The 12,086-nt window shown below is 41.5% G+C and overlaps 1 protein-coding gene across 1 annotated transcript in view; it reads right to left on the bottom strand.

Annotated features, from left to right (window-relative positions):
• Positions 1-522: 522 nt before the first annotated feature.
• Positions 523-12,086, bottom strand: part of LOC132118057 (chondroitin sulfate synthase 1-like) — a 75,334-nt gene continuing 63,770 nt past the window's right edge. The window contains exon 3 of the mRNA XM_059527561.1: positions 523-2,764. Within this exon, the coding sequence (XP_059383544.1) occupies positions 1,166-2,764 (1,599 nt within the window). The 3' untranslated portion in view covers positions 523-1,165. The remainder of the gene's footprint in view (positions 2,765-12,086) is intronic.

The following is a 12,086-nucleotide window of genomic DNA, read 5'->3' on the forward strand; positions in this document are numbered from 1 at the left end:
CGTTTGTCCCAGTTGAACGGGGGCTAACAGAGAACTGAAGTATGAAAATTCCCCAGAAAAGAAAAAAGAAAAATACAAGAAACAAGCGTTCTGTGGGAGATCGGGATTTGTTTCAGAAGGTGAGGCGGCAGTTTGGGCCGATTACCTCCATGGAGTGCGTGGCTCATTCACAGGAGAATGGCCTTCTTAAATAATGAACAGGAGAAAATTAAACGTGTGGCTTCTTGTCGACATGTGTTCATAAAGCCTTGTAGAATAGAAAACTGGTCATTGGTACCACCGTCCTATATCCTGCAATTCAAAAATTTTTCCTCCTCCACTGTCTTGAATTCGGACATCCACGCACGCACATATACACAAGCACGCTCAAAAACAAAATCACCTACAGCAACTGTGCAAAAAAAAAACTCTTTGGTAATCAAAGCAATTTGAGATAGAGAGAGGAAAACGTAGAGAAACAAAAAACACTATCCATGAAATGACGGTTATACAATTTCTAATATACATAACCTCAGCCCAATATCGTACGAAACCAAACGGTCAATAAATTAGACAGTGGGAATGAGTTGGAAAGATCTACATCCAGCAGTTTCATTCACAGAAGTCAATAAAAAATAAATCAAAATCAATGGAAACAAAACAGTGTTGCAATGAATCCCCCAGACAAATAAACTGAAAAAACAAAACAAATCAAAAGCCATAAAAAAGAAGCGACTTTTGATCAATGGCCCTTAATTGTCACAATTAAGATTGTTATTTTATAGATCCCCATTCCCAAGGATGAATCACTTGTTCATAGCTCTCTGTAAACATTCAAAAATAAACATTTACTGTTTGCCAGACACCACATGTCCGTGTCCAAACTCCCTCTTCCATCCTGACGCATTTTCCGGCGAGGTCCACAGCAGTCTGTACGTGAGGTGCCATAAAAATAATGCACAGTATTGGATTGGTAAAATAGATCAATGTTCCTTACACTGCTAAAAAAAAAAAGATCAGAGTCTGAAAGTGTCGAGCTGCTTCTGTACAGTTTTACAAAACGAGTTCTTATTTCAAAATATATCCACAGAAGTCTTTTCTGTAAAAAATAAATAAGGTAGTTAAAAAAACACCATAAAGAGGAAGACAGACAGGTGGGTGGGTTGGTGTGCATTTGCCGTGTCTATTATTCTGTCCTCATTGATTCGTTATTAGAATTTGAGATCTTTCGGAAGCCGTGGTCATTCTTCTCCAACCACAGCTCCGCCAGTTGCTGCGTGGAGCCGTGTGAGGACGCTTTGGATCCCAGGCACATTTTGTACTGCTTGGGATCGAGATTGGGGTCGCAAACTACGGGGTGGTGGACGTGCACAATGCCGGTGTCTGTGCTGCGGAACAGCTTGATCCCAGACTGGACGAATTTGTTAAAGAGGTCCACGTCCTCCAGTCCCCAACCTTGGATGGAGACATCAAAGCCACCTGCTTTGACCAAGTCTCCTTTGTAGACACAGACAATCCCGAAACCGTAGTGTCTCCACAAGCCCGTTTTGGAGGTGAACACATAGTGGTTGTCGCTGGGCACCTTGCCTGCATAGACAACCTTTGGGTCATACTGGCTGAAGATGATGGGAAAGTATGTCTGTTCCCCAAGTATGGTGTTCCCCCGACATCTGCTCAAGAAGTCGGGGGTAAACAGTAAGTCCACATCACAGTAGAAGAGCAAGGAATCATTGGTAAAGTGGGCCGAGCCGACCTCCAGGGCCAGAGCACGGGAGAATGATCCGGAAACTGGTTTGATCTCCATGTCGGCTTTGGGATACTTCATGTGGTACTCCCTCATGAGCTCGATTTGCTTGATGCGCTCCGTGTTGTTTTCTGTGCTGAAGAGCAGAATCAGCAACTTGACGTTCTGGTTGGGAATCAGGCAGATCTTCTCGAAGTTGGCCATGAAGCGCACAAAGATCTCGTAGCGTCCTGCCAGGGGCACAAGGATGTTGATCTTCTTATCTTTGGGTTCGTGTTGTTCGAGGCCGGCTTGGCCGCTCAGCTTGAATGGTACGAGCATCTTGAGAGAATTGGACAGGAAGGACAGCGAGTCAGAGTCTTGGTTGATCCTGGCAGCCAGGACTCGGGCGTCCATCTCCTCGTCTTCCAGGAACTGGATCTTACTGAAGGTCTGTTGGAGATAGGCGTGCCTCCTAACGGGAACCGTCATGGTCTTCCCCTTGTGCTTCTTGTAGAGCAGCAGAAGATCCAATACGTACTCGGCCCCGTACATGGGGTTGACCCTTCGGTAGCCGTACTGGATCTCTTTGAAGTCGATGACTCTTCCTCGTGTCTTGGCATTGGCATTAATCATCTCCATAACCTGCATGATGATGTCGTCCAGCGCCATCTTCTGTGAGGAGTCGATGCCACGCCGCGGAGGTTGCCTGTCCGAGGAAGAGAAAATGTACTTGCCCGTGAGGAACTCCCATTCTAGCACCTCCTCACGTTGGTGGGGATGAAATCGCATGAAGGACGGAGGCATGCCCAGCTGGAGGTCTTCCTTGTGCACCTCGGTGTTGCTGTAGCGGCTCATCTGCACGATCTCGCGGTGGAGCTGGATGGTGCGGTGGCGCAGCTCCGCGATCTTGCGGCTCAACATGTAGCTGTGCAGACGATACTGGTATGGCGGGTTCTTGTTGGGATGAAGGGTTATGGCCCGGTGGATCTTGCTGTTGTGGAGGTCACGGATGTAGCCCTTCTTATTTGGCTCGTAATTCTCATAGAACAGCTGCTGCATCTGAAAAAGAGAAAAAGGGTATTGATGAGTGGTTCAGACATCATAACGGCTGAACTGTGCAGATCATTAAAAACTAAAAACAAGAATGGGCAGAAAGCACACTTATTTTCTAACTAAAGGGCCAAAATGAAACACAAACAAGCGAGTTTGCCTTAAGACACAGGAGAAGGTTGGAAAGTGTCCCACAGACCAATCATGGAATCAAAAGTGATATCATGACATGGGTGAGATTACAGAACAAGGCCTTTTCTGAGGAGTCTGGAAGGTGATACCATCACTAGCACAGAGTCACAAGACCCAACTAACCCATTTCCAGGCCAGTCCTGTAATGCATTTCATACACGTATGCACAAGGGCAAAAGTACAAGAGCAACTATTATTATTATTTTAAAGCAATTTCTTTGTCTTCTTCAAAAAATAAAATAGAACAAATAAAATAAATATAAATCTATAAAAATACTAAATAATAATAATAATACTAAATAATAATAATACTAAATAATAATAATAATAATAATAATATATATATATTATTAAAAAAATACTACTTTATAGGTAAATAAATTTAAAAAAATGCAGTTACTATAAACTACAGTGCTGAGTGGCCAATATATCCTATAAGTCTTATACAGTATCTCTCATGCCATAATGTAAGTAATGATAGATCAGTTTCTGAGAAATTCTGAGAATAATAAAGTGCTACTTTCATGCCATCTGTTGCTGCCATTAAATTACATTGAGTATATTGTGCCTTAAAGGCATAAAGCTGGCAAAATTGATGACACCACAAAAGACAGCAACAACTCAGAACCAGTTACGTTCTCAGATACAATACCCTACAAGTATGTTGAATCATTTGTGGACCAAGTAATAACCTGCAATCATTGAAGGCAAAACCAAGTGCTCCAAACTGCAGCTCTACAGGCTCTGGCTGAAAGGGTAATAAGGGTGTGAGAGGAACATGGTGCCAATAAGCAGGTTAGATTGACCTCAGAAAGCCTGAGAACGCTTCTCAGCAGCAGTCAGGATTGTGGGAACACATCGTCATCATTAGCTAGCCTATGATTATCCCGACTCCGGGTCACTTCTTTATTCTTAAGGCACTTTATGACTCATTATAAAAATTCCATTATGGCTATTGATGTGATGAGTGGCTTCTACGAATAGAGGCAGAATTAGAGAAGTAAAACTTGGAGAGGAACTGAAGGTTGGTTCAAACTCAAAATTGGTCCTCACATGCCAGGACGAGGAGCATCAGTGTTATTAATGAAATTACAAGAGCGTCTCTCTGCCCCAAAGCAACCCCTTAGATTTAGTCTTTAAGCAGAAACTCTCATTCAAAACCACTCATAGTGCATCTTTATAATAGAGGCTTCTCAAACCTTTCGACCAAATAATTTCCATAACTTTCCCACTTTGATTACTGGATAATTGAAGCATGTGAATACAGGATAAGATTGCACTGACAAAGAGGCAAGAAAAATGCAGTTCGCTCTAGAAATGTTCATTACTTTCAATTATTTTTACTCACAGTAATGACTATTTCAAGGCTACATTTCTTAAAATTCACAGATAGTTCCAGGTTTTTCATGACTGTGCGGTATAAAATTTTTATTATTGGTACTCTATGGTACATAAAGTGTTCAGATTTTCCAAATAAAATGTAGTGGTTGGCATGCTATGTGGTTTTTAAGTGATAAAAAATTATAAATAATTTATAGTCAATTTGCGTGAATAATGTAATCGAACAAATCTATACATTTAATTATCAAAAATGTATTTAATATAAAATACAACAGCACTACATATATGTTGTTGTTTCTATTGAAAAGTAATAGTGTATGTTCACACATTCATATATTGGATGAGATGGCACTCACAAAAAGTAAAAGCCAAGAAAAATGCAAGTTTCCATGACTTTCAATTTTAGTTCACAGGAATCACTCCTCCAGGCCTACATTTTTAAAACTCCCAGATATCTACAGGTTTTTCATGACTGTGGGCTATAAATACAAGTATTACAGGTGTTCTGAAAGGTTACCATGCTACTAGAATCACGCCACCAATTAGGTCATGAGATGGATTTACTCAGTTCCCCACAATGCTCTTTTCCCATCTGCAGTTCTGCGCACAGCAGCTGACACAAATGAAAACATTTAGACTGCGCTGACATTCAGATAGCAGACATGTCCCTGTAATGGAGGATGCCAGAGAAATGAACTCAAGCTGTAATCGCGCCCTCCTCAAGCCTAAACAAATACATTACAACAAGACACAATCACTTCATTCCCACAGATAAATGCACACGGCCGTCTGACAGCATCAGTCTGCTTTCTGTCAGGACCTGACGACTTTCCATTACAGCCCATAACAGGAAGCTGAAGCGAGAAGCTTCGAATGAGAAAACCTTAAAGGAACAGCTCATCCAAAAGACTGAAATTTTGTCATCATTTACTCACACTCATGATAATTATTCCTGTAAACCACAACAAAAGGCTCTACATATGAGAACAATAATAATATTTCAAGCTATACAAGCAGCTAATAAATAAGCCTGTAAATCTTTCTATCAATCTATCCATCCATCCATCATCCACATTTTGCATTGTGTGTATGTGTGTGTATATTTTCATAATATTTACTCAAATTTTACTTAATATACTGTGATGTTTTATTAGCATTTTTTTTCTTTTCAAAACCCCGAGAATATAAATTTTGGAATTTACGAAAGAGGAATGAACATTTATTTGCAATGAGTCATGCTCAATTAATTTTAGAAATTCTATAATCTATCCATTCACCCATCCATCCCCAGGAGAAATGAACAATAATATTAATTGGCTATAGCAAAGCTCAGTTAATTCTATAATCTTTTAATGATTGTTAGCTGAGGGCAATAATCTCACCTGGCCTGCTCTATATACTGCATCGTGAACCTGTAAGCCAAATCATTGAATTACATGATGCATTGAAAGCGGCTCACAGATGAATGTTTGTCTTCTCCTGCAGAAGGTTAATGTGCTCTGTTTCTCTTCAAACACAGCGGGAGAGTTGTTTGGCACATGTTAAAGTCAACATGTCGTCATTATCAAGCCTATTTATCCTCGTTCAGTTGAATATGTGTTTTGAATGCTGAGCTTTTTCCGTCTTTTGTTCTTTCCCAGTGCTGTTTGATTGTGACGTACAGCTGACTCTCGTGACTTCTTCTCTGTTATTATGACATTATTGCTTGACTGGTGGATTTGTTCGGGATGGTAATTGGCATGAGAATGAAACCTGACATGGAGAAGCACATCCCGCCGCTGGAGCATGTGATGTGAGATTACGGCTCAGATTCAATCCGTCCACAGCTCGGATAACACGCCACGCTTGACTTACTGGCTTCAGATTGCAGCTGCTGAGATAACGGGACTTATTTCTCCTTTTTCTATAATTTAAAGGAGTGATCTGCTAACAAGCTGCTCCCTCATTTAAAGTCATAAGGACTAATTTAAGCACATTCACTGTTCATTTGGCGTGGGTTGGGAGTAAACCTGCTTTCAGTATCCTTAAAAGAAGATTAATGTGGTGCATAAGATATTAAAACTCACTTTCAATTAGAGACTGTATTAATCTCCAAGCTGAAAACACAGAAACAGCTCTAATAAAGCAGTACACCAGCTGCTATATGCATATGCAAATGTGCATTTTAAGATTAATGCATTGACTGATAACTGTACCCATTTAGCCAAATAATATCAGTGTCAAAAAAAATCCTTGTCAACAAGTTAAAACATTTTTGCTGTTTTCAAATACTATGTGGTGAATTTGAAGTAAATATTTGCATCAGATAATTTGCAATTTTTATGCATTATTTTAGAATACTATATATATTTTATTATTATTATTATTATTATTATTATTATATTCGTATACTATTTTATATTTGCTTAAAATTCTCTCTTTTTTTGTGAATTTGGAGTACATTCAAATACTTTGTGGTGAATTTGGAGTAAATGCTTTATAAAATAAGGGATTACTTACATAATTTTTTACATAAGTGGTTTTGATGATTTTATAAAATACTATTTTTGCATGTTAATATCGTAGCATCAGTGAAGTGCAGGGCAGGGCAGTGACGCGAGTTGTTGTTTCCTGTGACTTGATGTGATTAAACCCGTCAGAGCCAGTGAGAGTTATCAAGCAGCATCACAGCTCAGACTGAATCAGTCATATATGTGTGACTACTTCCCCACAGATCCCAGACAGAGAATTAAAAGCATCCATTTGTGCTGGAACATTTGCCAGAGTTGTTAACTCAAAGGACTGCGAAGTAAAACAACGGTAATTCTTTCCACTATTTAATGGGAAGCGATTCCTCCTGATGTTAAACACGTGTCAGGGCTGATCTGATGGAGGAGTTCCTCACACTGCTGGTGAGCATCAAAAACAGATGGAGACTTTCAAATATATCATGCGTGATGGCGCAAGACTGGTCCCAAACAACTTTAGTTTATAAATGCATTAAGTAAAAAAAATAAACTGCATTAAATTTATTCAATCTAAATCCCAATGCAATCATGGTCAAAGCCTCTTTCTAACGGCCATCTCCAAAAAAGATGTTGTAACAGTCAAGCAGCCATAAACTTGAAGTACAACTGAATTACTTGCCATTTCCTGAAAAATGCTAAATATAAAAAAGGAGGAAAATTAACAAAATCAGACAAAATTTTTTTTTAACTAGGCTAAATAAATAAATATAATTGTACTTACAAAAAACTAAAAATAGTAAACAGATATAAAAAAATAACAGTACATTTCTATTAAAATAAGTAAATAAAAAATGTATGTAATCTTAGCTATGAAATGCTAAATAACATCAAATGTATGCTATTAAAGTTTAGTAAAGAAATGACAAATATAAAATAAAAATCTAAAAATAATCGTAATGCCAGAGATACCGAAACTAAATTTCTATTATTAAAATAATAAATCATGTAATCGTACCTATACTAAAGAATTAAAAAAAGTATTAAAAACATCTTTAATTTTAAAATGAAGAAAATATCCATCCTAAAAAAGATACTTTAGTTGTTTGCCTTTTCAAAAGCAATACAAAACTATGGAAATAAAACAAACAATAAAAACAAAAGAAATGCAAAGTGAAAAGTGAAGATGTAATCAATTTGAGAAGTCACACAACTCACATTTCTAACAATATTAAAGGTTTATTCCTAGCATCATAAAACAGTGAGTGGTTCAGAGAGTCAGCGCTGCTGTCGCTGCATGATGGACGGCTCTGCTCATGGGCCTGGACTGGGACGCATGAAAACACATTCAAAATCAGCATTATAACATCACTGTGAAAAAGCCTTGTTAACGAAGAACAAGAAACGTCCTTGAAGCAGAATGAGTGTGAGGACGTGCCAAAGGATCACCCGTCTGCTTCCGGAGGTCACCGGGTGTCTCATCAGCAGAAAAGAGCACATGCATTCGGCCAGAAATTGACGAGGTCAAAAAAGTTATCATGCAAATCAGGTAACAGCTCAGACATCCAGCTAAATTAGTTTAGTAACAATTTGTTTTCACATCATTTGATGAATTACTGCAGACACGGTTTATATAAAAAAATTTATATAAACATCCCTTTTAAACAAAACTGTGTTTTTGATTGAAAGTTAATTTGTATTTAACCCTAAATACAGAAAAATGTAAAAGAAAAAAGAAAACTAATAATTTTGGGCCCGATTATTGAAAAAAACCTTTCAATAACCGGGATTTATTATTTCAGTTAATAAGATGTTTTTATTGCTCAATTTAACTTAATTTAACCATTAAAACAGAATGCAGAAAAATTATGACGCACAAAAAAAATGGATTTAATAAAAATGTAAACAGAATTTGGGGGACAAAAAGCAAAATACATAGGATATTATTCTTTTTTTTATCAATAATGCACAAGTTTCATGACTTTAGTTAATTAGATATCCATCCATCTTCTACCGCTTATCCGGGGCCGGGTCGCGGGGGCAGCAGTCTAAGCAGAGAACCCCAGACTTCCCTCTCCCTAGACACTTCCTCCAGCTCTTCTGGGGGGACACCGAGGCGTTCCCAGGCCAGCCGGGAGACATAGTCTCTCCAGCGTGTCCTAGGTCTCCCCCGGGGTCTCCTCCCAGTGGGATGTGCCCGGAACACCTTCCCGGGAAGGCGTCCAGGAGGCATCCGGAACAGATGCCCGAGCCACCTCAGCTGACCCCTCTCGATGTGGAGGAGCAGCGGCTCTACTCTGAGCTCCTCCCGGGTGACTGAGCTTCTCACCCTATCTCTAAGGGATCGCCCAGCCACCCTGCGGAGAAAGCACATTTCGGCCGCCTGTATCCGGGATCTTGTCCTTTCGGTCATGACCCAAAGCTCATGACCATAGGTGAGAGTAGGAACGTAGATTGACCGGTAAATCGAGAGCTTCGCCTTGCGGCTCAGCTCTTTCTTCACCACGACAGACCGGTACATCGACCGCATTACTGCAGAAGCTGCACCGATCCGTCTATCAATCTCCCGTTCCATCCTTCCCTCACTCGTGAACAAGACCCCAAGATACTTAAACTCCTCCACTTGAGGCAGGAACTCTCCACCAACCTGAAGTGGGCAAGCCACCCTTTTCCGACTGAGGACCATGGCCTCGGATTTGGAGGTGCTGATTCTCATCCCAGCCGCTTCACACTCGGCTGCAAACCGTCCCAGTGCATGCTGAAGGTCCTGGCCTGATGAGGCCAACACGACAACATCATCCGCAAAGAGCAGAGACGAAATCGTGTTGTCACCAAACCTGACCCCCTCCGGCCCCTGGCTGCGCCTAGAAATTCTGTCCATAAAAATCATGAACAGAACCGGCGACAAAGGGCAGCCCTGCCGGAGTCCAACACGCACCGGGAACAAGTCTGACTTACAGCTGGCAATACGAACCAAGCTCCTGCTCCGTTCGTACAGGGACCGGATAGCCCTTAGCAAAGGGCCCCGGACCCCATACTCCCGGAGAACCCTCCACAGGCCGCCGCGAGGGACACAGTCGAATGCCTTCTCCAAATCCACAAAGCACATGTGGACTGGTTGGGCATACTCCCATGAACCCTCCAGCACCCTGTAGAGAGTATAGAGCTGGTCCAGTGTTCCACGGCCTGGACGAAAACCACACTGTTCCTCCTGAATCCGAGGTTCTACTATCGGCCGGATTCTCCTCTCCAGTACCCTGGCATAGACTTTCCCAGGGAGGGTGAGAAGTGTGATCCCCCTGTAGTTGGAACACACCCTCCGGTCCCCCTTCTTAAAAAGAGGGACCACCACCCCGGTCTGCCATCCCAGAGGCACCGTCCCCGACTGCCACGCGATGCTGCAGAGGCGTGTCAGCCAAGACAGCCCCACAACATCCAGAGACTTGAGGTACTCAGGGCGGATCTCATCCACCCCCGGTGCCTTGCCACCGAGGAGTTTCTTGACTACCTCGGTGACTTCAGCTTGGGTTATGGACGAGTCCACATCTGAGCCCTCAGCCTCTGCTTCCTCAATGGAAGACGTGACACCGGGATTGAGGAGATCCTCGAAGTATTCCTTCCACCGTCCAACGACATCCCCAGTTGAGGTCAACAGCTCCCCACCCCTGAGGCGCCGGACGGTTTGCCAGAATCTCTTCGAGGCTGACCGATAGTCCTTCTCCATGGCCTCACCGAACTCCTCCCAGGCCCGAGTTTTTGCCTCCACAACCACCCGGGCTGTAGTCCGCTTGGCCTGCCGGTACCTGTCAGCTGCCTCTGGAGTCCCACAAGCCAACCAGGCCCGATAGGACTCCTTCTTCAGCTTGACGGCATCCCTTACTTCCGGTGTCCACCACCGGGTTCGGGGATTGCCGCCTCGACAGGCACCGGAAACCTTACGGCCACAGCTCCGAGCGGCCGCTTCGACAATGGAGGTGGAGAACATGGTCCACTCGGACTCAATATCTCCAGCCTCCCTCGGGATCCAGTCGAAGCTCTGCCGGAGGTGGGAGTTGAAGATCTCTCTGACAGGAGACTCGGCCAAACGTTCCCAGCAGACCCTCACAGTACGTTTGGGTCTGCCGAGTCTGTCCAGCTTCCTCCCCCGCCATCGGATCCAACTCACCACCAGGTGGTGATCGGTTGACAGCTCCGCCCCTCTCTTCACCCGAGTGTCCAAGACATACGGCCGGAGGTCGGATGAAACGACCACAAAGTCGATCATCGACCTACGGCCTAGGGTGTCCTGGTGCCACGTGTACTGATGGACACCCTTATGCTTGAACATGGTGTTCGTTATGGACAAGCTGTAACTAGCACAGAAGTCCAATAACTGAACACCGCTCGGGTTTATTAGAATTGATTATTAGAATTTAATTAAACAATTCAAAAAGGAATCCAGAAAAAAAATTAACTGAAAACTGAAAAAAATATAAAAGCGAAAAAAAAAACTAACAAAAAAAGGGGAATAAAATATAATTTTGAAATTTTTTATTAAAAATAACAACAACAACAACAACAATAATATATAAAAAAACAGGCCCTGATAATTACATTTTTGTTATACTATTAATAAACTGTTATTATGTACATACCTTTTTATTACTAAAATCTGTCTATAAAAACAGACTCCAGAAAAATGTTAATGGAAAAATGGAATTTGAGAAAATTAAAATGGAATTTAGAAAGAAATTTAACAATTTCATGAGGCTCAATAAAAAATAAAAAGTCCCAATCTATCCTGGGTTTAGACTGAAAAGAATGAGTTAAATCTAATAAATAAGCACTTGTTAAAATTCAATAAGCAGACGAAATAAATGGAAATATAAATGTTTTAGCCATGTCATGTAATGTCAAAGTCATACATGATATCTATTCCTTGTCCACTCCACGAAAAATCCGTGTAAATCTTTCACCTCAAACGCTCCTCAGTAACCAAACCACTGAGTCTTAATAAAAAGCCAACGATTTGTCCATTAATGCCTGCGGATCAGATCATTCGGCCAATAATCAGCCCCACTGAGGGGCGACGGGGGTCCGTCACAAAGGACGCTCTCAGCAGGTAATGAAGGTGAGCAGAGGTGGACGCTTCTGTTACTGCACTCTTTAATGGATCGATTCATGGAGCTTGACGCAGATCGTCCAGCACCTGTCAGCTGATCAGCTCCACGTAGAGAAGAAAGAGCACCGGAAATAAATAACAGTAAATTCATTAAAATAAATGAATTAATAAATAAAACAAACTTGCTATTATTAAAATAAACAAAAATAAATAACAAATGAACAAAATATCATCTATTAAAATATTATCTAAT

The sequence above is a fragment of the Carassius carassius genome, chromosome 3, assembly GCF_963082965.1.
Source record: "Carassius carassius chromosome 3, fCarCar2.1, whole genome shotgun sequence".
NCBI lineage: Eukaryota > Metazoa > Chordata > Actinopteri > Cypriniformes > Cyprinidae > Carassius > Carassius carassius.